At 54.8% G+C, this 25,298-nt stretch overlaps 1 protein-coding gene across 5 annotated transcripts; it reads left to right on the forward strand.

The window, feature by feature from the left end:
- TRPM2 (transient receptor potential cation channel subfamily M member 2) lies at positions 1 to 25,282 on the forward strand. Of its 5 annotated transcripts, none has more exons than XM_013094601.5 (35): positions 1 to 213; positions 319 to 1,449; positions 2,658 to 6,291; positions 7,725 to 7,946; positions 8,308 to 8,393; positions 8,890 to 9,058; positions 9,519 to 9,699; positions 10,082 to 10,248; positions 10,697 to 10,877; positions 11,268 to 11,329; positions 11,612 to 11,812; positions 12,190 to 12,292; positions 12,515 to 12,636; positions 13,400 to 13,750; positions 14,188 to 14,325; positions 15,013 to 15,142; positions 15,648 to 15,793; positions 16,143 to 16,255; positions 16,704 to 16,917; positions 17,487 to 17,605; positions 17,947 to 18,079; positions 18,222 to 18,393; positions 18,746 to 18,929; positions 19,217 to 19,398; positions 19,526 to 19,658; positions 19,901 to 19,988; positions 20,881 to 20,968; positions 21,289 to 21,440; positions 22,187 to 22,263; positions 22,363 to 22,464; positions 22,795 to 22,881; positions 23,032 to 23,137; positions 23,395 to 23,496; positions 23,610 to 23,726; positions 24,032 to 25,282. In XM_013094601.5, exons 4-35 carry the CDS (start codon positions 7,752 to 7,754, stop codon positions 24,155 to 24,157), a joined length of 4,527 nt encoding a protein of 1,508 aa, XP_012950055.2. In that variant the 5' UTR covers positions 1 to 213; positions 319 to 1,449; positions 2,658 to 6,291; positions 7,725 to 7,751; the 3' UTR covers positions 24,158 to 25,282. The 5 variants fall into 5 exon arrangements, 4 of the variants coding, with proteins under 4 accessions (XP_012950055.2, XP_012950054.2, XP_071898534.1 ...); XM_013094600.5 differs by having other exon boundaries at positions 3 to 213; positions 2,678 to 6,291; positions 7,720 to 7,946; XR_011811337.1 differs by lacking the exons at positions 1 to 213; positions 319 to 1,449; positions 18,222 to 18,393; ... (11 more) ...; positions 23,610 to 23,726; positions 24,032 to 25,282 and adding an exon at positions 17,284 to 17,368 and having other exon boundaries at positions 6,067 to 6,291; positions 7,720 to 7,946; positions 17,947 to 17,964.
- The last annotated feature ends 16 nt before the right edge of the window (positions 25,283 to 25,298 follow it).

Here is a 25,298-nt window from a genome sequence, read left to right on the forward strand (position 1 = left end):
AGGTAGGAGGCCCTTCCCTCTGACAGCCCGCAGGGACACCATGCGCCCAAGCAGCGTCCTGCTCACACGGGGAATCTCCCTTCCACAGGGACAGGCACTTGGGGCACTTGCTCTCCTTCTCCTGTGCCGCCAGCGGGACCCACCGCCGATGCTCCGGCCTTGGGGACACCACCCAGCAGTGGGAGTGCGCTGGCTGCGCTGGCCCAGGCACTGGTAAGGGGCACGGCGTGCTCAGGCTCGGGGCGGCAGAGCCCTCCGTGCCCTCTGCAGGCCAGGCAGGGTGGGCAGATCCGCTGACCTTCCTGCCTCCCCTTGCAGCTCCCAGCTCCTCTCCCTCACCACCCGAGAGGAGAGCCGGCCGTGGCAGGGTGCTGCCCCAGCGCCACAGCCCCTACAGCCGGCCACAGCCCTGATCCCGGCCTGGGGACAGAAGATCCATCGTGGTGTCCCGCTGCCAGACAGGGTCAGGCTGTGCACTTGCAGTCGTCCTTCACGGAGAGGACCTCAAGGAGGTGCTCAGTGGGGGAACGCTCGCACCCAGAGGCAGGCGAGGGAGGGAACTCTCAGGGAAGGACTTCCATCTCAGGGAAGGACTGCATCGCTGTGAGCCAGGCAGGGTGTATTACGAAGACTGCCAGCCATGGTGCTGATCCCAGCCCTGGGAGAGGATTTGTTTCCCTGAGAGCTACAGCCTGCAGACCCTTGAGCTCCACGTGGATGCCAAGAAGACACCAGATGGCTGCAACCCCACAACTTCACAGGGCCCTGGAGCCTGGAGGGCAGGCCTGGGCCGCATCCTGCCAGGGCCCTCCAGCTCTGCCTGCTCCTGGCCTTGTCCAAAAATAATATTTAAAGTGATAACAAGCAATGTTCTAAAGATTTTGAGAGCCTTTTTCAAGCAAAGCAAGTCAGAAGTTACTACTAATATTACAGTATTTAAGTGAATACAGTTCCTGTGATCTGTATTTCTGGGCACCACCGTACAACAAGGATGTAAAACTGTTGGAGAGTGACCAGAGGGCTACAAAGATGGTGAAGGGACTAGAGGGGAAGACATATAAGGAGTGGCTGAGGGCACTGGGGCTGTTCAGCCTGGAAAAGAGGAGGCTGAGGTGGGACACTGGGCACTGGGCAGGCCTGCCAAGAACCTTCCAGACTTCAAGATGGCGAAACTCGAAGTCCTGCCCCTGGGGAGGAGCAACCAGAGGCACCAGGATATGCTGGGGGCTCCATTTTGGACACAGCTCTGCAGGAAAGGGTATGGGCCAGCAGTGCTCCTCGGAGCTCAGCTGGAGATGAGTTGGGCCAGGAATGTGAAGAAGAAGGAAGGCTTCTGCAGCTACATTGGTCAAAAAAGGAAGATTCAAGGAAGCATTACCCTGTCAGATCCCCCCATCCTGATAGAGAAAACAAGCAGAACTAGTGACAACCAACCTGGAGAAGGCTGAGGTACTCAACACTATTATTATTATTATTATTATTATTATTATTATTATTATTATTATTATTATTATTATTATTATTATTATTATTATTAAGGTTTCCCTGAGGAAAGAGTAATGACTCTTCCGTGTGCAGCATTAGGAAGAGGGCTGCCAGCAGGCCAAGGTGATCATTCCCCTCTGCTCAGAGAGAGTCACGGCTCTCTCCAGCTGGGGAGAGCTGGAGAGAGCCATGACTGCTCGTTGTGGAGAAGGCCTGTGGGGATCTGGCTGAAGGATCTCAATATGTGAAGAGAAGGTGCAAAGGAGATGGAGCCAGGCTCTTCTCAGTGGTGCCCAGTGTCCAAATGGCTGCAGGTGGCCCTGCTTGAGCATGGGGGTTGGAGCAGGTGACCGGCAGAGGTGCCTTCCAAGCCCGAGCCCACTGTGTGTCCGGTGGTTTTGCAGGGACCTGAACCAAAGTGCAGCCATTCAGCCAGGCCCGAGCACCGGGGCAGCTGTGAAACACGCTGCCAGATGGGCTTGGCCAGCCTGTGGTATGTGCCTGAGGCTGGACGAGCTCCTGGCTGGTGTCACCATGCCAAAGGGGGGTTACCTGGCCCATGGGTATGTTGATAGCGCAACAGTTAGTTGGCAGGATTCTGTAATACACAAGGACACAGAGGCTTTATTTTCTAAAAGGTTGCATTGATTACACATCAACACAAATCACCACTAACAGGTTTACTGTCATCAAAAAGGTACGCAGATAGATGGACAGACAGATCAGAAGCTATTACCAGAACACACGTCTATATTTGTTGTAGATATTAAGAGTATAGCACTAATGAAAAGTTGCAGCACGTAGAAGCAGTAGAAAACCATAATAGATAGTAATGATCAGTTAACCTGGTGTCCCAGCAAAGCTTCAACCTGTTTATGGAGGGGAAACAACAACCAAAAAATCTGCAACTAATAGAGAGGAGCACATGTACCATGGGAAGCTGCTCAGAGAAAGAAGCTCCATTTTGGATAAAAATAAGGCCCTTTTTATGTCATAGAGACATAAGAGGGCATAAGACAGCACCACTTCAGGTAACCACCAGATGCTATTAATTTCTGTCTTCTTCCTGAGGCAGCTAATAGGTGATGATATTTCTGATTTTCTTTTCTTTAAAGGATACTTTGTCTCTCATGCTGATTCCTACTTTATCAAACCAATTTCCTCTTTCCCAGAGTATTTTTCACCTCCCCAGGCCATGAATGGTTCGTCAGATTCTCGTTGTGTCCTCGCCAATGGTATCCTCAGGATATCCACAATGTACATGTGTCCGGCTGCACGTCAAGGACATCCCTGGCTCCCATGACAAGTTCCCAGGCCAAAAGCTGAGCTCCGAGCCTGGCCCCCAGCCCAGCAGACATTGCTCCTGCCAGAGTTGAGCAGCAATTTCTTGTCAGCATTTTCTCATGGCAGTCTAGGTCACCTCTGTAACATCTGCCATCAGGGGTGCCCGAAGAACCCTGTGATGTCTCCAGAGAGTCACTGTCACCCCATGACCTCAGATACGGTGGGCTGCCATAAGTGCCCTGCGTGTCCCACCTTCATCGAGTCTTGCCAGTGGCCACGTGAAGTGTCCTGTCTTGTTGGCAGCACACAAGACATCGAGCTTCTGCCAGTGGCACCTGAAGGCAGCGCTGAAGACGAGGGCCATAAGTGCCGTGAGTGTCCTGCCGGCGTCAAGGTCCTGCTGGTGGCACATGAGACGTCTGGGTACCCAGAGCCAGGGCAACCCCTCCTGCAGGGCGGACAAGCAGCTGTGCACCAGGGCAGCCATGGGCAGCATGAGCCAGTCACCCCAGCCACTCTTGGCAGCACATGAGATGCTGAAGGTGCTGCTGGTGGCATGTGAGATGTTGAGGTCCTGCTGCTGGGACGTGAGTTGTTGAGGCCCTGCTCACGAGGGAGGCACTGAATCCAGCCGGTGGCACCCAAGCGCTGTGCTGAGGACCAGGAGCTGCCAACCACTGGCATCAGGGGCAGCCTCCCATGGGGCAGACAAGTGGCTCTGTGCTGGGATGGCTGTGGTCAGCATGAGCCCCAGGCACTGCCAGCAGTGGCCACCAGAGAGGAGACGTGCCCCATCTATCTGGTCCCACTGGCCAAAACAGCCGCCTGGCCCCCTGCGGGCACAGCTACTGATCAGCTGCCACTGCCAGGGCCGGGTGCACGCACAGCCAGAGGCCCATTGCTGCCATCCTGCTCCCAAAACCACATTACCCTGAGGACACCCTGTCCCGCTGGCCACAGGGCAGGCACCAGCACGATGTGGGGCCAGGGCTGCAGCTTCGTCAGCCGCAGCAGCAGAGAAATGGAAATGAGATGGGTGCAGCCAGCTCTGGTCCCAGCGGGGCACTGACCCAAAGGACACCTTGTGGCTGCGCAGGAGAAGCCAGGGGCAGGCGACCATGTGTACCACTGCGCCAGTCCTGCTCCTGAGCATCATGGCCAGGCCTTACCTGGGGATGGGCTGGTGGCAGCCACAATTATTACATGATTAAATGTTTGCTGTTCCTGTTACAAGGCCTCTGTCTGCAGTTATTCACGCGGCAAATGGGGGGTTTAACACAACCTGCTCTAGCTGCATGTCCACCATACAGATTGTTTTGCTGGAGGGCTGGGACGTGGGCATCTTTGTGCTTCTGAGCATCAGAGGAGGAGGAAGGAGAGGGGAGTGTTGTTTTCCAGAAACCTTCCTTCACCCCTGCTGGAGCTTTCTTTCTGTTGATGAGCTTCGCAGTTTTACCATGCCAGCCTTACCTGCTACTGCTGCATCCAAAAGTCTGCTGCAATGAAATGGCCAAGCTGATTGCTGTAAGCACAATCCCTGGCACCTCAGTGCTTACGGCAGCCAGAGCAACCACTTCTTCCTTGGTTGGCTTGGTCCCTGTGCCACACTCTGCACATTTGGTGCCTGAAGCAGAGCCCCCAGGGCTCTCGATGCACAAAAAGCATGGAAACATGTCAGATAAAGTGAGAGCTGCCATTAAAGCAAAGACACAACACAAACAACATGTCCAGCACTGTGTTTTATTGTTAACGCGATGACATGCATCATTTCCAGATCATTTCAGCTGGGAGAAGAAAGAACCCCTCTGATCCCTCGGTGTGTTGCCAGCGCTGTTTGCCCCGAAACACACGACGGCGTAGCCAGGTGGTTGTGATCCACCGCCACTCCTGCAGACAAGCGTAGTCAGGGCAGTGCCAAGCAGGCCTCTCCAAAGGCAGGGAGCCTCGTCTGGGAGCAAGCACCCTGGCAGCCAGGCAGAAACATCCTTGGCAGGGCTTGAGGTGCCTCAGCTCTCCTGCAATGCTGGTGTCTTGGTGCCCTGTGCCTCCAGCCAGGAGCATAAGCTGGTTCTCCAGGTTGGGAGCAGGAGGCTGCCAGGTCCTGGAGCCTTCTGGCTCCAGGAGAACAAATCTGGCTCCAAGAGAACAAACATGCAGGGACCTACAGCCATCCCGTGTGCAGGGCGGCAGGCAGGGCAATCAAGGGAAACAGATTTCACTGCTTGGCTGGTGCACTTTCATTTAATAAATCAACCTCTTGCCTCCTTTTGCATCTCTTTTTAAGTTGTGCTTTATTCAAACACAAACAACAGCTACCTACTCCTACAGCTTCTCAGTCCCAAAGGAACGTTTTTGAGGGGGAGCATGGGACTACAAATGTGGGGGAGAAGAGTTTGTTCCTCTCTGACAGAAAAAAACCCTAGTTCACAAGCATGAATCTGGCTGAATTTTGCCTGTACTTTTTTAGAGGTGCAACATCTTTGCAAGAGGCAAAAGTTTAATTCCGGCAAACTCCCTCATGCTCCTCTCTTGTTAATCCTGTTGGAGTTGGAGTCTAACTCAGTCTTGCTGGGTTTTAGCTGGGCTCTTACTAGGAGCCTGTGTGCTGGCTCCATGAGGGTCCCACTGGGCCACAGTGGTTTTGGCATGTGCAAAAATGAAATAAAAGCCACGGTCTCGAGAGAGCCAGACATCTGAGAGCGGATGAGCATTCCCATTACTGTGTAATTAATGCGCACTTCTGGCTTCAGTTCTTTTGGCAGTGCAGAGTTAATTACAACTGAACTGTAAAACATTGCACATGGATTTTATTTACTGCTTTATTGATGGCATCTGTTCTCCCAGCGAAATCTCAGCTGTCTGCTCTTGTTCAAGGAAACCAGAAAAACTCATTGCAGAGGGCCCATGCTAATTTACATGCTCTGGCTAGAAAGGGAGCTATAGGATGTGGTCAAAACACCATATTTTCATTTGGAGTCCGTGTGTTCACTTAATGCATTGCCCCAGCATCCCAGCAACACGAAGGGGTGCACAGGGCTTCAGTCCCCAGCCCTTAAGGATGTGCCTGGCCTTGATAACTGGCAACATCTCCTGGCCCCAGCCCGTGATCTGCTGGTCCCCTGCCCGTGCCATTGCCCGGAGGCAGCCGGTGTGCTGTGTAAGGCCTGCAGCATCGGGGTGCTGTGTGCTTCCAGGCTGCACCGGCCATGGCGGCTGCGATCAAGGGAAGCGTGACTCAGCCTCTCGAGCAAACGCGGGGCTTGTCTTTGTGCTGCAGCTTCTCAGCAGGGCGCAGGGACTGACTGCTTCTGCAGTCTGATTTGCTGGGAGGCTGCCAGCCGCCTTACCAACCTCCTCCTCCTCTCTGCGGGCAGCTTGCAGGCAACTCTGCCCTGTTCCCTGCTCATCGCCCGCTTCCCGAGCGACGAGATGACTTGCCAGAGGAGGACAGGAGGCTGACTTCCCCGTGGCAGGGATGGAGCAGAGGAGCTGGTGATGCAGACAGAGGATGCTGCGGGGAAGGTACAGTCGCAACCGTGGCGGGGGGCAGGGGAGGTGGAGAAGCAAGGGCTGCAGGCAGCTTTCAGCACCTGCCTTGCATCCCTGTCCCTGAATGGGCACCCTGCTGGCCACCCCCATGGCAAGGGGCCCCATGCTGCCTGCAACGGGTACAGCCCCCCCTCCTGCAGTGCTTGCCGAGGTGGGAGAAGGCACCTTGTGCTCTGCCCTTGTCCCTGAACCCCTAAAGGACAGGTATTCTGGGTGCCATTCAGTCCTGGGGTGCCCAGCGGGACAGCCCTGCCTGCCTGTGCTTACTGGCTTCTCGTGGGCATACGCTGCACCCCCAGCAGCCTGCCACCCTGTGGGGCCAGAACGGAGAATTCAGGGCATGCCTGATGTTATTTCAAGGACTCGTTAACAATTAGACCTACCATCGGTTGTGGTGGTGCAGAAAGCTGGCCCACCAAAACCTGGCTCCCAAGGTCAATGGAGCTGCGTGCGCCCCGGGGGGAACCCAGGAGCAAGCTGGAATTCAAGAGAAATGGGCAAAAAGGCATTTTCTGGCTGCTCCCTGACTGCAGCTGAGCATGGGGGAAGGAGACATGAGTGAAATGCAGTGGCCCTCATTTTGCTCCACCATTCCTTCCACACAGTCAGAAGTCCTCCCAGCCCTTACCATGTTGGTTGTAAAAAGGGTTTAATTGGCAGAAAGGCAGCCAAAATCCTCCTTATAAACACAGGCCTGTTGACCCTAGAGCTTTGCCACCTCAATACCTGAGTGCTGTGCACATTACCTGCCCACAGCCCCCCAGAGCAGACACCATTCCCCTTTAGGCTCCAGAGACACACAGGAGCTTTTCCATCCTTGCTCCAGCAGTTTTTGGGGAACTCAGCCATTCAAGAGCTCAGAAGTGGAGGTTGTGAGTGTTTGGGAAGGCTCAGGAGCTGATCTGTGGCTGCAGCAGGCAAAAGTTTGTGGCCTGGCTTTCTTGGAGTCACGAAGGCACACGTGATGGCAGTTGGCAACTTTTAACCCAAATCACCCTTCACCCACAAGGCAGAGTGCAGGAATTTATTGCACCCCCTCTGAAATAAGAGGCTGGGCACTGTGACCAGCAGGGTCCCAGCTGGAGCTGACCATCTTTCATGCAAACCCCAATTTTCCAGGCAGGGCTGCGCCCAGGCTGTTCAAACAAGAGACCTGGTTTCTGCTCACCCTGCTGCCAGGAACACCCCAGGGACTGCCAGGTGGCAGAGCAGGAGCCGTGCTGGTGGCAGGACACGGGGGTCAGGCTGCAGAGTCTGTCTCAATGTGACTCACCCTGTGGGTTTTTACAGAAATCACCTCTCTGCTCTTGCTCAGACCCCCCCCCCACCCAGGGCATGGCAAACAGGGTGACCCACTGCTCTTAACCCACACGTATCCTTTTTCTTTTTTGCTGCACCCAGCCTAGGAGTGGGAGGGAGGAGGCTAGGCAGCCATGGCTGTGCACGGCCGGCACAGCAAGGTGCTCCCCTCCGAGCTGAACAAGGTGTGCCCTGAGAGAGAAGACAGTTCCTCCGTGCACCCCATGAAGATGAGTGACTTCGAGGTGGTCCCCAACCTGCAGCAGAGCAGCAGCAGCATCTCGCGGAGCAGACGGAAGGCACATTTTCCCTCTGGGAACAACGAGAAGGCAAGTTCAGCAGCTGCTGGAAGAGGTGGGAGTTGGCCACACGTGGTAGAAGAGCATTACTGGGTTATCCTGGGACACATCAGTGGGGGAATCTCAAGCTAGGGGTGGATGTCAATAAGAGATCACTTGAGTTTTGGGGATAGGACAGAAAAAAACAAAGGTCTGAGATACATCTGCATGTCCAGCATTTGAATCTCCTCTCCTTGGAGTACACCTGGCTTGGTCCTTGCAGAGAATGATGGAACTTTCTTCCTTCACAGCAAAAAAAGCTCCAAATATGCTCCAAGCACCACTGTATCTGGTCCCTGGAGTAAATTCTGGCCCTTTCCAGAAACACTGACCTCTTGCTGCTCTTCCTCAGGAAAATCTCATCTCATGGATTCCTGAAAACATCCGGAAGAAAGAGTGTGTGCACTTCGTGGAAAGTTCCCAGACATCAGATTCTGGGTAAGTCAGTCCCTCCTTCCCCTCTCCTGCCAGGGGAGCGAAAGGGACATTTGGTGACAATTGTACAGCACCAGAAAATCCTACCTTTCTGCCAAGGGAACTGGTATTGAGGGAATTCACAAATTCCTTTTGATATGTTTCTTTAACCTGCTGTGTATCACTGCATGGCTGATACCAAGTTTCCCAGTGAGTAACCTTTCTGATGCTTTCCCAGGCTGTCATTTCTTTCCATATTTCATCCAGAGCAACTCTAATATTTCTGTCATAAACCTCCATAGATGGAAATACCAATCTTTGCTAAGTTTTCCCCTAGAAAAAGCCCTGGTTTATTCACAAGTTCTGAGCTGGAAGACAGGTTGGGTGGGCGGTGCTGGTGCCTGTGGTGTTCCTAATCAAAATGCAAACACCTCATGCCTAGATGTGGCAGGTAGACCACCTGGGCTTTGTTTCTTGGGCTTAGCTTGTTTTCTACAAAGTTGTTGGTGTTCCCTCTCAGGAGGACTGTGTGTGAGTGCGGCTACCTCAGGGAACAGCACCTGGAAGATGCTGTCAAAACTCCCCTCTTCCTGGGGAAGGAATGGGACCCCAGAAGGCACATCCAGGAAATGCCAACAGATGCCTTTGGGGACATCCGTTTTGCAGGCCTGGGACAGAAGATGGGAAAGGTGATCTGTTTTTCCCCTCTGTTGTGCACTGGGAGTCAGAGTTCAAATCTTGCCATAGCAGATGAAATACAAGTACTTCCCTCCTGAACGAGAGGTTAGGGAAGCATAGAAGTGCCCCAGGGGAAACAGAGATGGATGAGACAGCATCCCTCCTCTCTACCCACCCTTGTACCTTTTCTGAAACCATAAGACTGGTCTTCATGCTATGAGGCCCATACTTCAAGGCATTGCTGTTGCCTGTCCTTATCCTTGGGCAAGTCTTGGGGATTTACATTTCCAGGGAAGTGACTGGGAACAGGGTTATGCACCAAGAACTGGGGCAGCAGCGACAGAACTCCTCTGGGAAATGATGTTGGAAGCCCCTCGTTCTTTGCTGGGATGTGAGAAACCATGGTGGAGGTGCCCCTTCCCCCAGCCCCGTTCTTTTTACCCAAAACACATGTATGCTCTCCTTTTGCAGTACGTGCGTGTCTCCTCTGATACTCCTCCACGGGTCATCTACCACCTCATGACACAGCACTGGGGCCTTGATGCACCCAACCTGCTCATCTCGGTTACTGGTGGAGCCAAAAACTTCATCATGAAGCCAAGGCTAAAGAACATCTTCCGGCAAGGGCTAGTCAAAGTGGCCCAGACCACTGGTAAGAGATGCAGAGTTTCTTCCTGAGACTGCAGCAGGAGAGGGACCTGCCATCGCGCCATGCCAGGCCCAGTGAGTTTGGCTGCTGTGGAGACACTGAGCTGGCCTGGAAGGCCTGTTAGGGCCCTGTCTGAGCTACCACCCAACAGGGGTGGACTGTTCCCGCTCAGCTGCTGCAAACAGACTTATAGGGAGTGAGACTGAGAGATGCAGCACTGTGCAGAAGGCATCTCCTGTGCTGCCTTGATGAAGTGGGCAGAGAGAACATCTCCTAGGGGATGGAGCCTCTCTGAGGGCCAAGTGCTCCTGCAGCCATATAGCGAGGTGCTAGGAGGTTGCTGTGACAGAGCCTCTCCCTTCCCAAGTCCCTCTCTGACCCCCAGGGGCCTGGATCATCACAGGGGGGTCCCATGCTGGTGTGATGAAACAGGTGGGAGAGGCAGTGCGAGACTTCATCCTCAACTGCAGCTACAAGGAGGCCGAGATTGTCACCATTGGCATAGCCACCTGGGGGACTGTGTACAACCGGGACAGCCTCATCTGCCCCATGGTGAGCCAGGCAGAGTTGGAAATGCATTTGCTTTGCTTACACCTGGGCTGCTGGGGAAGTTCTACCCAAGGAACATTATGGGAATGGGTGCTTCAAGAGGTGTCTGTGGCTGGTAGCCCAGGTAAAAACCCAGCCAGACCAGGAATGATGGTTTCAGGGTGATATTTTCAGAGAAGTCCCTCTGCCCTACCCAGTGTCTTGCATAGGAGCTGTGCTTCTCCTGGGAGGACCCTTGTGGGTGTGTGGGAGCAGCCTGGGAGGGCAGGTGAAGCAGAGACAGAAGAACATGGGGCGAGACTGCTGTGAGGACTGCAGCGATGGCAGGAGTGACTTCAGCCTGTCTGCCCCTGCATGCTCTCCAGCTCACACAGCGGTTGCTTTGGGCATCTGGTGTGCCTCCTCAGCCCCGTCAGGCTTTACCCAGAGCCTCTCCTTCTGCATCTTGCAGGGTGGCTTTCCAGCTGAGTATGTCCTGGATGAGGAGAACCAAGGAAGCCTCTCGTGCCTGGACAGCAACCACTCCCACTTCATCCTAGTGGACGATGGGACCCACGGGAGGTACGGAGTGGAAATCCCCCTGAGGACCCGGCTGGAGAAGTTCATTTCGGAGCAGACCAAGGTGAAAGGAGGTAACAGCAACACAAGGAAGCCTGAGGCAGGGGAGGACAAAAGGCTTGATGGGTCATCCGTTGGTAAGCAGTGCCCATCCTGGCCTCAGGGGAGAGAGGAGGCCTTGGCTTCCCTGTAGGATCCAAACAAGGGCTTGAGAACATGCCTATGATAAATGCAGAACATGGTTCCTGCCAGGTAGCTCAGTGACACGAATCAAGGGGCCTTTTTCTGCCTCAGGCCAACCTTTCCCAGCAGCATGACTGCCAAGAGATTGTTTCCCCTCTCCCCTGAAGCCTGGCAGTGCTCCGACCTTGCATTTCACACCCCACAGCTCAGTGGGGACCCAGCTCAGCTGCTTGGAGGGGCTGCCCCACAGGACGGTGACCCCAGGCTCTGCTTCCCTGCAGGCGTTGCCATCAAGATCCCCATTGTTTGTGTGGTGCTGGAAGGAGGCCCTGGGACACTTGATGTAAGGAACTGCCCCTGCCCTCTCCCAGGAGAGCTGAGAGGGGGTAGTGGTGGGATGGAGCAGGATTGGGAAAGCAGGTTAAGTTGGTGGCCAGGGTCAAGGGCAGCAGGTCTGCTCCTTGCCTGGGGTGCTGCTCTCCCAGCATTGGTGGGAACACGGTTGTCACAGGTGAAATGCAGCAGAATAGAGATGCTGTGCTGTATCAGTGGAAGGATTCAGGATCAGTGGGGGTTTGGTGGCCTCCGCATGATTATTAGGACCTGTCTCCCTGCTTGGTTGCAGACCATCTACAATGCCATCACCAATGGGACACCCTGTGTGGTTGTAGAAGGGTCTGGGCGTGTGGCAGATGTCATTGCACAGGTGGCCAACCTGCCTGTGCCCAAGATAACCATCGCCTTGATCCGGAAGAAGCTCAGTGTGCTTTTCCACGACACCTATGAGCTCTTCACCGAGGGCAAGCTGGTGGAGTGGACCAAGAAGGTAAGCCTCTTGCAGGCAGGAAGCTCCTTTCTCTGAGCATGTGGAGACAAAAGGGGTCCCCAGGCATCCTTTCCTGTGAGCAGCAAAGCTCCCAGTGGGAAGTTTAAGGCTCAGGTCCTACTGAACATCCATCTCTTCCCAGCCATACTCAGCATTGTTCCGGTGGACACCGCAGGGCTCAAGCTCTGCCCCTCCACTGCCTGCTCACTCTGGGCAGAGAAGGACCGTGTGGCACCAACCCTAGCTGGGCTGGGAGACAGCACAGGGGACCTGCAGGAGACCCAGAGGGAGCAAGGGCAGGGGTTCACAGGGGGCTGCTGGAAGTAGCAGGGAGGAGATGTTGCTGCTGACTGCCTTGCCCATGGCTTTCCTTGTAGATCCAAGACATAGTGCGGAGCCAGCATCTCCTGACCATTTTCAGAGAGGGCAAATATGGCCAGCAGGATGTGGATGTGGCCATCCTCCAGGCCCTGTTCAAAGGTGAGGGGAAGGTAGCTGCTTGGGGGCATGGGAGAGGTGAATAGGATGGGGGTCACAAGTTGCCTCCTGCAGCTGCTTGGCTTGTGGAGTCACCAGAGGGCTCCTCAAAACTTGTGATGATGAACTGATCAGGAGGATATTTCTCCCAAAGAACCAAGTCTCCAAGTGGGCTGTCAAGGGGGTAAATGACCCTCTGTTCTAATGCATGCACTTTACATGCAGCATCCCAAAACCAAGATCACTTTGGTCGTGAGAACTGGGACCACCAGCTGAAGTTAGCTGTGGCCTGGAACAGGGTAGACATTGCTCGGAGTGAGATCTTCACAGATGACCATGAGTGGAAGGTAAGGCAGTACCTGTGCTGTTTGTCTGCTTCGTGGCTGCCATTGGAGGCAGAGCTGGGGAGCTGGGGGGAGATCGAAGGCAAGGGTTAGGACATTTCTCCCCATTCTTGACCATGCACAAACCTGCCTGGACCTTACTGTAAGACTGTTTGGTCAGGCTTAGTTTGTCAGCTTGAAGGCAGTTCATGTTGAGAGCACTTTTCACCGCTGCTTTGCCTAGGGAGGGTTTTTGAGGGCATTTATCTTGGGCCCTAAACTTCCATTACATTGTCAGGGGCTCTTAATCTGTCTTGTCCTTCCAAAATGCAGAGGCGGGCACAACCTGCAATTCACTGCTTGTAAAGGTCCTATTTGCCCTATAATTTTTTACAAAGGATGTTGGTATTTCATTTAGCAGCACTGGGATCCTTCAGCTGAGTGCTTGTGCACAGGGTGGGGGGAACAAGCCGGCAAGGCCCTGCTTGTTTGTATGGTGCATCCTCATGAGCTGGTGAAAGAGGGTCTGTTGTGGCTCTACCCCATACCCCCACCGAGCAGCCAAGGAAGCAGAGGGCTTCACTGCCAAGGGAGAAAGCATACTGACCTATGAGTGTGTCTCTGGGGATGTCCTGCAAATCCCACTGCCTCCTTTCCCCTTTCCCTCCCAGATGCTATGTCAATCCCAGAAACTCCTTGAGTGCTTTCAGATAAAATCTTCCCCCCACCTGATCGAGGCCTTGCTCTGAGGCCATGGTTTCTCTCACCTCTGCCTCTGGTCTGCCAGCCTACAGATCTCCACCCTGTGATGGCAGCTGCCCTGATCTCAAACAAGCCAGAGTTTGTGAAGCTGTTCCTGGAACAGGGAGTACGTCTCAAGGAGTTTGTCACCTGGGACACCCTCATTTACCTCTACAACAACATGGCATCGTCCTGCCTGTTCCACAGCAAGCTTCAGAAGGTCCTGCTGGAGGAGACAGAGAACACAGCTGGCTCCAAAATGCCAAGAATCCAACTGCACCATGTCTCCCAGGTGCTGAGGGAGCTCCTGGGCCACTCCACACAGCCACTCTACCCCAAGCCCAAGCACGTTGAGCGGCCCCGGCTCTCCATCCCTGTCCCGCACATCAAGCTGAATGTACGCATCTCCAGGTTACGTGGTGGTGGGGTTGCATTAGAGAGGGGGACACTGGCTCAAGAAACAGTCCTGCAAGTTGCAGCTGGATCACTGTCCCTTTTCCCACTCAAGAATCCCACTTAAAATCCCTTAAGCCCTTCCTACATGCGCAGCACCATGTGGCTGTGACTCCGTTGGGTAGGACCCAGCAGGGTGGAGGACAGAGAGGCTCCTCATGTGCTAGACAGGCTGGCCATATCCCCACACAGTTCTGGCCCTAGAAAAAGTGGCATTTCCTGGATGATTACAGCCCTATCCACCCTTCTGTCTGCAGAAAAGGCCTTCTATGGCTGGTGGAGGCTGGCACGTGGGTTCAGGGAGGGCTTCGTGTTGAGGGGCTGTCTGCTCTCTGCAGTCTCTTGGCAGGTGAACACGTCTGACCGTTGCGTCCCTCCCAGGTCCATGGGTCAAGCCTCCGGTCCCTCTACAAGCGCTCTTCTGGCCGAGTTGCCTTCAGCATGGACCCAGTCCGTGACCTGCTCATTTGGGCTGTGGTCCAGAACCGCCAGGAACTGGCAGAAATCATCTGGGCCCAGGTATCGCAGCCCGAACCTGTCAGTCCCAGCTGTAGGGCTCAGACAGAGCCAAGACTCCCAAGCCCAAAAGGCAAGGTTACACCTGCTGGGATTCAGGCAAGCAGGTGTCACAGGTCTATGGCAGTGCCCAAGCCACAGCCATACGGGAGCCATACAACTGTGGATGTGGCAGTGGCAGCCCTCCTAGCCAGTGGACACTTCGTGTTCACTTGATGACATTTGATGATGTTCTGGGCCAGACGTGTGCTCTTAGCAAAGGCTAAGATAGGGCTCAGCACACTGCAAGGGGGACCCAAGAGCATGGCAGCTGGGGGTAGAGAAAGCTTCCAGCATCTCTGTGCAAGAGGTGTTGTAGCTGTCTGCCAGCTGGAAAAACATGAGCATGCCATGGTTGTGGAACATGTCTTCCTCATAGCCATGGAGTCACAAACATCCCATCACCCGTGGCTTCCTATTACAAGAATAGGAATGTCCCCAGATTCCCCGTGGCAGTTAGTTATCCGCTGCCCCTGCAACTAGAGGGAAAGACAGCTCAGCCCTTGTTGTGGCAAGTTGTCCTTTCTGAGCAGTGCTCAGCTTGGGGCATTCCTTTTCCCTCCTGTGGGAACCCCAAAGGACTTGTCAAGTCTGCCATGGACTTGTAGGAGTCTCAGAGTCCCACACCCTCTCTGGCCTCTTCTGCTCCAGAGCCAGGACTGCATGGTGGCTGCTCTGGCCTGCAGCAAAATCCTGAAGGAGCTCGCCAAGGAGGAGGAAGACACTGACACCACTGATGAAATGCTGGCCCTGGCTGAGCAGTACGAGAACAAGGCGATTGGTGAGTGGGGACAACCAGAACGACTCTTAGGAAGAATTTCTTTACTGAAAGGGTTGTTAGGCACTGGAACGGGCTGCCCAGGGAGGTGGTGGAGTCACCATCCCTGGAAGTCTTCAAAAGACGTTTAGATGTAGAGCTTAGGGATATGGTTTAGTGGGGACTGTTAGTGTTAGGTTAGAGGTTGGACTCAATGATCTTGAGGTCTCTTCCAACCTAGAAATTCTGTGATTCTGTGATTCTGTGACTCTCATATCCCATTGTGCTGGCTAGCTTGGCTCACATTGTGTCTAAGGGGTGGTAGGTGGGGTGGATGGTGCCAAACAGGGCTGTGCTTGTTGTGGTTGGGTTCGTGGTGCCATGAGGGCTGTGCCCTGGGTGGTGGCAGGAGTGCAGAGGGAGACCATGGTGAAATGCCCAGATCCTGCTGTAAAATACTCGTTGGTGCTCCCCCTGCTAAGCACCGAAGCTGGCCCCAGAGTTCAGCCTTGTCTCCCTGGTCCCCCAGGTGTGTTCACAGACTGCTATCGCAAGGATGAAGAGAGGGCCCAGAAGCTCCTCATCCGTGTCTCTGAGGCCTGGGGGAAGACAACCTGTCTGCAGCTGGCACTGGAGGCCAAAAACATGAATTTTGTGGCCCATGGAGGTGTCCAAGTGGGTTCCCAGTGGTGATGCTTGGGGTGGTGGTGGAATGGGTGAAGGGGGAGTAAGCAGCATGTCCCCTGCCCCAGATTCAGGGTGCCTTGTTTGCAGAGGTAGGGCTCAGACGGAGGGACTGTGCCCTCCAGGTGGTGGCTGAGCACCCTGCCTCCCCCAGTGGCCTGTGCCAGGGTCTGTGGTGGGCCTGCCTGTCTCCTCCCTGCTCCTGGGGAAATCGATCGTCCCTGATCCTCCTGGGGGACAGGCCCGGGCTCTGTCCATTGGGTGGGCTAGCTGAACGTCTCAAGAATTGGCCAGAAGGTAGAGGCGGCTCCTGTAACCACTGCTCCTCTTCTCCTCACAGGCCTTTCTGACAAAAGTCTGGTGGGGGAAGCTGTGCATTGACAATGGGCTTTGGCGGGTGATTGCGTGCATGCTCTTCTTCCCACTTCTCTACACCAGCCTCATCACCTTCAGGTACATTGTGCAGCTGGGGGTATGCATGCGTGGAGGCAGGATTCTCCTTCAGCCTCATCCTTGCTCTCTGGCCCTGTGCCGCACAGAACAGGAGCCTTTCCTTCATGCAACCACCCAACACGTGCCCAAGAGCACCCTTAGCACACCCGTGTGCCAGAGCCTTCAGCCTCACCTTGTAATGCCTGCAGGTCCCCTCGGGGTGGCTGCAGTGACCCCAGGGACCAGCTGGGAGGGTCAGACTGTTGTGCAGAGGCTGGGAGAAGCTATTGTGACATCTCCCTTGGCAGCACGTAGTTTGGAGTGCTGATCTGCCAGCAAGGCCCCTCATGAGCTCTAGCTGGCGAGCACTATTATCCACACAGCCTGGTCAGAGCAGTGCCCCTCACCTGCATTGCTAGCAGGCAAACCTCAGGCAGCTGAGCCATGCTTTTGTCCTTGCTCCCCCCAGGGAGAAGAAGCTGCAGCCCATGAACTGCCTGACACGTTTCCGGGCCTTCTTCACAGCACCTGTGGTCATCTTCCACATGAACATTCTCTCTTACTTCACCTTCCTCCTGCTCTTCGCCTACGTCCTGATGGTTGACTTCCAGCCGTTACCATCCTGGTGGGAGTACCTCATCTACTTCTGGCTCTTCTCCTTGGTGTGCGAGGAGACGCGCCAGGTATGGGGTGGGCAGAGCAGAGGTTGGGAGGAGGTGAGATGGTCCAGGCTTCCAGACACCCTTCTGGGTGCTCCTGGAAGGTCCCGTCTAGCTTGTGTTGCCGAGCTGCCTCTAACATCATCATCCATTTGGAGAGGTCCTGGCAGAAGAAACCGCCAGATCGCCCTGTCTCTGTCTCACGAGCTACCTCTGGCCTGGCCTTTGGTACTCGCAGAAAGGCACACTGGTTTGAGTCAAAAACATCAGGAGACGGAGGGACCACTTCCTTCCTTGGGCATTTATTCCCAGAAGTATTTCCACACTTTGTTTCACTTTTTTTTTCCTTTCATTCAGTTTTTGCTTCATCTCTGTGCCTTTCCTCAACAGACTAAAGAGCCCCCTGTCTCAGGTATCTCTCCCCATGCTCCTCCATGCCCATGTAGAATACCCTGTAGATTCAGGTTAACTTCAGGTAAGCAAGGAAGTCCGGTGATGGCTAGCAGATCTGTGCCACCCCTCCCTTTTACATGGCAGCTGAGTATCTTACAAGACTTTCACTGACATACTAACCCCTCTTCTCTTCTCAACAGCTGTTGTATGACCCAGATGGGCTTGGGGTCCTGAAAATGGCTTCCCTGTACTTCAAGGACTTCTGGAATAAGTTGGATGTTTGTGCTATCGTGGTTTTTATCACTGGGCTGACTTGCAGGTGAGATGTAGAGCCATTTAGCTTGCAGTGCATGGGCTCAAGTCACAACTGTAGTCTGCAGCTGGCCCTAAACTAGTCTGAGAATTGTGCACTTTTTTTTTTTTTAATTGCAGTTTCTTCTTCAAAAGACCAGTGAAGATTTTTATAATCATGTGATTAACTCCAACCAATTTACTTCTGTTTTCAACTGTTTTTAGGAGAGATGTTTTTAATGCTGCAACTCTCAACCAGCAATCTAGGGAAGATCACTGCAATAGCAGAAATGTAATGCTGTGAGATCAGAAAAAAAAACAACGCACTGGTATCACTGAGCTGTTTCCTTTCCTCTCTTCTGTGCCCAGGCTCATTCCATCAACTTTATATCCCGGACGCATCATACTGTCATTGGCTTTTATTATTTTCTGCCTACGTCTGATGCATATTTTCACAGTCAGTAGAACGCTGGGGCCCAAGATAATCATTGTGAAGCGCATGGTGAGAGCACCTCTCCATCCTGTCAGGCCTGGCTTCCAGCTAGAGCAGCTGGAGGCCTGCAGGGCACGTGCGACCCACGTTGTGCTGTCCTGGAGGGTAGTTTGCTCCAGGATGCAATTTTGCTTCATCCATGTCTTTGCAGATGAAGGATGTCTTCTTCTTCCTCTTCCTGCTAGCAGTGTGGGTGGTGTCCTTTGGGGTTGCCAAGCAGGCCATCCTGATCCACAATGAGGAGCGTGTGGAGTGGCTTTTCCGTGGTGTAGTCTACCACTCCTACCTGACCATCTTTGGACAGATTCCTTCCTACATCGATGGTAAGGGACAGCAGCCTGTAAAATTGTGTGGCACATGCAGGATGGCTTTGTTACAAGGCTGAGGGGTGCCAAGCTCATGCAACAGTCTGCTAGCCCATGGAAGCCCTGCACAGGACTCCTCTTCAAGCCACAGCCATGGCAGGGGGGTTGGAACTAGATAGTCTTTAAGGTCCTCTGCAACCCAAGCCATTCTATGATGCACAATGAGCTTGGAAACACTCAGTATGCACCAGTTGCTCAAATCTCTGCCTTCTAAGCCACCTTGATGCTGGCAGTTGTCAGGGAGCACAACATGCTCCTTGTGACACTGTGAGGTTTGGCTGCAGTGGAGTAGTGCTGTACTCTCTTGCAGGGGTGAACTTCAACATTGATCAGTGCAGCCCCAATGGGACTGACCCCTACAAGCCCAAGTGCCCAGAGACCAATGAGGACAACAAGAAACCCATCTTCCCAGAGTGGCTGACGGTCATCTTACTGTGCCTATACCTGCTCTTCACCAACATCCTCCTCCTTAACCTCCTCATCGCCATGTTCAAGTGAGTCTGACCTGGACCCGTGGTCCTGACAGTGAATCAAGCTGGCTTTATCGCAGGCTTGGCCAGGGCCAGGGCACTATGTGCTGAGAAAGTGTGAGGAGAGGCCTTGTGTGAAGACAGACCAGACCTCAGGGGTGCTTTTGTGGGGAAGGGGAGGTTTATAGACATGGTGGAAGCAGAAGTTGCGGGCCGGATCTGTTCAGGGAGACAAGTAGAAGCCAGGGCACCACACGGCTGAGGCGTGCCTCCTTGCCCTCATTTCACAGCCAACTGTGTTCTGTCCCCAGCTACACATTCCAGCAGGTCCAGGCACACACAGACCAGATCTGGAAGTTCCAGAGGCACAACCTGATTGAGGAATACCACGGCCGCCCGCCCGCACCTCCGCCATTCATCCTCCTCAACCACCTGCAGCTCCTGGTCCGGCGAGTCCTGCTGTGCAGGCCAGCCATGCGCCACAAGCAGCTCAGTGAGGAACAGCTCCCTTCCCTTCCTTTGCTCCCTCCCCGGGGCACGAGGTTTGGCATCTATGTTGTGGTATTGGAGCTTGGGATGCCTCAGGATATGAGAGCATTGCCATCCCCTTCCCCTGGCAGAAGAGAAGCTGGAGAAGAATGAAGAAGCTGCCCTGCTCTCCTGGGAGATGTACCTGAAGGAGAACTACCTGCAGCACCAGCAGTGCCAGGAGAAGCAGAACACAGAGCAGAAAATCAGAGACATTGCACAGAGGTACTGACACTGCTGAGACAGGGACATCCCATCCTCGACTGTCTTGGGCAGGAGGGAATTGGGATTGGTGCTCTGGGACCTCAGGGAGCTGTTGCTACACTCCTTGCTGTGTATGCAGGCGATGGGAGAGTGCTCATAGGAATCTGTCCTGTGGAGGTGGCTGCACCCACATGGAGTGGGCTGCTGAGCACCTACAGCAGGCACTACTCCTAAGGGGGTTCTTCTCTGCACTGTCCCTCCAGAGTTGATGTGCTGGCAGAGCTGCTGGACTTGGATCGGGTGAAGAGGACAGGTCTGGTGGAGCAGAGATTGATCGCTCTAGAAGACCAGGTGAGGCAAAAACTGAACAACTGCCTTGGAAAGGTGGGATTTTCCAAGGGGGTGAGTCAACTGAACCACAGCATAAGAGAAAGTTCCTCTGAATCAATCCCCCTTTGAAACAGCTTGAGTTTTGTTGCCAAAGCAATAGCTTCAAAGAACAGGCATATAGGAAATACATACCTTTCTGTTCTGTTTGTCTCCAAAATGAAAAGGATGAAAACGGGATAATGGGAGGTTGTGGGATGAGCCCCTGCACTGGTCATCCAGCCTCCTCCTTGGCTTGAGAGACCCCTACAGGCCCTCTGGCAATGGGGGACTTTCAGCCTCCTCCCTGTGAAGCTGTTCCACACCACGAATGTGCACTGCCAGCCCAGGGGCTGGGCTGCAGACCAGCACCCCTCCAACACAGCTCATGAAAGGACTGAAGCGCAGGGCTGATCTTAAGTGGGCTTTTGAGCTAGTCAGGGCCACTGAGGCCTGTTAATTCTCTTAGGGCCCTGGCAGAAGCATCTCTTTTTTCTGTTGACCCAAAATCAGGAATGATTTTGCAACTCTATTTTTTTTTTAAATCTCCATTTAATTTGCAGAGAGGGAAACAAGATGGTGTATTGGGGACTGGGGGACTCTGCTTAGGTGCTGTGTGTCCATGCCCAGGCATCAGTCCTGGGCTACCTGAGGAACGGGCCAGTTGTGCCAAGAGTATGGGGACCACGTGCCATAAGCCTACAATGAGACAACAGAGACTCCTATGTCATTTGCGGGAGAAATAATATAAGTGCAGCAGAGTCCCACCACTCTTCTGGGTGGTTTCTAAGGGAAAGAGGAGTGGGTGGCACTGGGAGGGCAATGCCCACGCACTGGGGCCATGCAGAAGGGGCTGACCCTCTCCTGTCCCGTGCAGGTTCATCAGAGTGCCAAAGCCTTGAGGTGGATTATGCAGGCCCTGCAGGGCAATGGCTTCACTTCAGAGGAGGACATGCCACTCTTGGGTAAATACAGCTGGCTGCACCGCAGCAACACTGGGGGAAGTCCAGGGCCTGACCTGGGGCCAGTCCCAGCCTCCAGGCTGGAGCCCTCCCTGAAGCCCATGGCTGAGGCTTTTCACTGCAGCATGGCACAGAGGAGGCTCCTGTCCCTCCTCGTCTTGCCTGAAGGGATGCCGAGGAGCCAGACCCACTGGGGGCGTCAGCAGATCTTGTCCTGTACAGACTCAGCCAGCCTCCCGGCTGAGCCACAGCCCTCAGCACTAGTCCTGCTGAGGCTCAGCACCCCGCTCTGCAGGGTCTCACTGTCTCTGTCTACCTTGCAGCCTCCAGCAGAACCTCAGAGGTGAAGGAGCTGGACCTGGAGGAGAAACCTGAAGAGAAGCAGCCCCCATACCATGTGCTTAGTCGAAACCTCATCTACCCAGGGTCTCACATCATCCGCTTCCCCGTGCCGGATGAGAAGGTGCCCTGGGAGGTAAGAGCTCTGGCCTGGGCAGCAGTGCTAGAGGAGGGGACCATGGGCTGCTCCCATGGGTGGAGGAGGACAGGAGGTGGGAAGGCGAATAGAGCTTTTCGTTTCAACCCAGAGAGAGAAGAATTAAGCTTGGGAGCTGCTGAACTCTGTCAGGGTTCAGCACCCCAGGGCTGGGTGTCTACTTGGCGGAGGGTCTAACCATGGCTGGAGATGCTTCCCTGGGAAAATGCTGTGGCTGTGCTCAGTAAAACAAGATTGGGTCTCACTTGGGAATGTCTGGAGGTTTTTGAGATGGGAAGGCCCATCTGGGCTGCCCCCTCTCCAGGGTCCCACAGGGCAGCCATACTGGGCATGACAGCTCCAGTGAGATTCTGTGTCTGGGTGAACAGCCTCCGAGGGACAAGAAAAGGGAAGTGAAACTTGTTCCTGCTGGGATTGTGGTAGGGTTTTCTGTGGTGCTTGGATGGGAGACAGAAGGAGCAGACACCTGCCTCCTCGCTTTCTGAATCAGGAATGTAGGTCGGGGACAGGATCTAGTGCTGGCTTCCATGAGGGCACAAGTGAGGTCCCAAGCCTCCAACCAAGACACAGAGCTCAGCTCCAGAGCCCTTCCTGCCTGGGCAAGTGATACCATGAGCTAGGTGGAGGAAAGAACTGTGAGAGAAAATGTAACCAGGGTTCCCAGTCCTTGCTGGCCACCAGAGCAAGGATGCAAGTGGGGTCTGACATGGCCACATGCTCTGCAGGTGGACTTCCAGCTGTATGACCCTCCTGCCTACTCAGCCGACCACAAGGACACAGCTGTGCAAGACCCATTCAACCTGTGAGTGTCCCCGGGGGGCTCCCTCCCCATCCAGCCCTTCATCTCTGCCCTGTCCCACCATGTGGCAGCCCTCACTGTCGAACTGCTTCCTGCCCCCAGCTCCTTAGAGTCTCTCCTGAAGATAAACTACAATGCCATGGATGGGCTGATTGACCGGCAGAGCTTCCACGGCCTCTACGCCGTGCAGGATGGACTGCCGCTGTGAGTGCACACACCGTGGGGTAGGTGGGTGAGGTGGGAACAGCGGGGCTAGGCACCTCTGAGAAGCACCACCCACACCAGAAATTGCTGTCATGGCTGTGTGAGCCAGGACGGCTGCAGTCCTTTTGGCAGCTAAGAGTGGGGCATGGAAATGGCACGCATAGCCCTTGGGGTGTGTCTTCCTCAGGGCTATGCTCCCCCCAAAACAAACAAACAAAACAGCACCCCAGAACACACAAAATGCAATGGTGGGGAATTTGGGAATAGGGTCTAGGGCTTTGGCCAGCTCTGTGGTGTAAGCCTCCATGCCTGCTTGCTCTTTCCTACCAGGAATCCCATGGGCAGGACAGGTCTGCGAGGCCGCGGGAGGCTGCACAGCTTTGGGCCCAACCATGCCCTGCACCCAGTTGTGACCCGGTGAGTGTCACGAACGGGGAAGGAGGCACAAAGCCCTCTCAGAGAGGCCAGGATGTCTGGCAAAACCCATCCAAAGCAGGAGCCTTCTGCATGCTGGGAACAGGGGAACTGGGTATGGCTTGCAAAATAACATGGACCTGTCTCTCACAGCTGGAGGAGGAACTTGGATGGGTCCATTATCAGGAAGAGCCTGAAGAAGATGCTGGAAGTGCTGGTGGCCCAGTACCCCCTGTCAGATGTCTGGGCTCTGCCTGGGGTAAGTGGAGGTGGCCTAGGAGGCTCTGAGGCAACCTGGTCCAGCCAAGTCCCAGGAGCTCTGCAGGCCCTGAAATGCCCTGTGCAAAAGGGAGAAACACAGATGGGTATAGGAGCAAGAGGAGGGAGGCACCACTGCTGGTTGCCCCACTCCAGCAGAGCTTGTGGCAACTTCTGCGGTGGTGGCAACCATGAGATGTGCTGAGCTGGTGGCGGTGAGGGAGGCTGGGCTGGGCTACGGAATCTGTTTTGGTGCAGGGGTCGCTGGAGCCAGGCGAGATGCTGCCACTGAAACTCAAGTGGGTCCTGCGCCGGGAGTTCTGGCCTCAGTTCCAGAACCTGCTGAAGCAAGGCACCGAGGTATGGAGCACACGGAGGAGATATGGGGCAATATCCCACAGCCTCTGGGGCCTCAGTGCCCTTGGAGCAGTGCTTATGGCCCTGCTAATGCAGCAATCCTTCACTGTGCACAGATACACAAAGGGTACCTTGATGACCCCCGCAACACAGACAATGCCTGGGTTGAGACTGTTGCTGTCAGCATACACTTTGACAGTCAGAACGATGTGCAGATGAAGCGACTGAATTCGGTAAGAACCTCTTGCCTCCATGGCTCCCTGACCTGGCTCTCAGCAGGCATGGGACAGGTGAGACCCCAGGCAAGGCAGACATCCCTCTGAATCCCTATGGCTCCAGACCCAGATCTCACCATCATCAGGAGCAGGTTTCTCCAGCGGCAGGCAGTGGAGGAGGAGCACGGGGCTGCAGATGGGGTGGCAGCACAACAGGGGCCCCAAATACAGAGGGTGGGAGTCTGGGGGCGTGTTGCTGCTGAGCACAGCTGATGCTGCTCCTTACCCCCAGCATGCACATGATGTCTCTGCTCCCCTTCCAGTTCCTCCAGGGCTGCGACCCAGAGCTGTGCATCCGCTGGCAGGTGCTGGACAGGAGGATGCCCCTGCACGCCAACCACAAGCTGCTCCTGTACAAGGTCTCGACCCTCCTTGGTGCCTACTACTGAATCCTCAAGCACAAGCTGACTCCTGCAGCCCCAGGCTGGGCCCTGCTGCTATGCCCCAGCTCATCTGTGAGGCCGTGGGAAGCTGCTGGAGCCTGGGCAGCTACTGCAGCACCCACAGTCACCACCATGGCTGAAATCCCACAGCCACCAGCTCATCCTTCCCCGTCCTTCAGAGAGGCTGAGTTCAGCCCCAGCTTGTCACTCAATGCTTCCACATCAGCCCCAGTGCTAGCCCAGGGCTCGGACCAGGCAGAACCACGGGGCTGTCCCTACAAGGTGTTCCTTCTCTCAGCCCCTCCCTGCTGTCTGCTTTGCTGTGGGCGCTGGGGACATGCCTGCCCCCCTTCCTCTCCACATCCATCGGGCAGTCGTGCTCCCTGCTCACCCTCTGGGCTCCAGCAGCCCCATCAGCATCACTCCTGGAGAACTGCTGCAGGGAAGGCTTGGGGTCTTTTGCGTCTGACTGTCCTGCAGGCTGCTACCATGACAGATGTCCCCCTGTCTCCACTTAGACACCATCTTGAGCCGTGATCCAGCACTTCAGAAGGTGCCAGCAGCTCTTGGCTTATATACCCACAGCTTTATACTCCTGCACAGGTCCTCCCCTACAGCTCTTATGTGATCCCGTGCGTGTATGCTGAGCAACACATTGCAGCTGATCTTCTTCCCTCTGTGGGAGCCAAGGCAGCAGCTAAATGACACCTGCCTCCCCCGTCCCCTCGTGCACACGGGCAGCCAGGGCAGCTCGCTGCTCCGTGGCCACGCGGGCAGGTAGGGAAGCGAGTGAGGACACTTGTACCCATCACAGACAGCTCTGGTCTTGAGAAGTCCTTCAGTCACCTTTGCTGTTGCCTGCCATAGGAAGGATGAGGCACAGCAGAGATGTTTCCCAGGGCCTCTTTATCGTCCATAACAGCCCAGGGAGGGTGGACTACAGCTGGCGCTGCTCAGGGAGGGATTCCAGCTGCCCTCCCCTCACCCAGACACTGTCCAGCCAGAGCTGTCCTTCCCCACTGGTGGCCATCACAGCACAAGGGCAGTCTAACCAGTAAATGCACTGGGGCTGGGACAGGGGGCCGGAGTGGCAATTTAGTCAACCCTCAATAAACCATGTATTAAAGGCTGGTGGTTTGTCATGGCT

Source organism: Anas platyrhynchos, chromosome 9, assembly GCF_047663525.1.
Source record: "Anas platyrhynchos isolate ZD024472 breed Pekin duck chromosome 9, IASCAAS_PekinDuck_T2T, whole genome shotgun sequence".
NCBI lineage: Eukaryota > Metazoa > Chordata > Aves > Anseriformes > Anatidae > Anas > Anas platyrhynchos.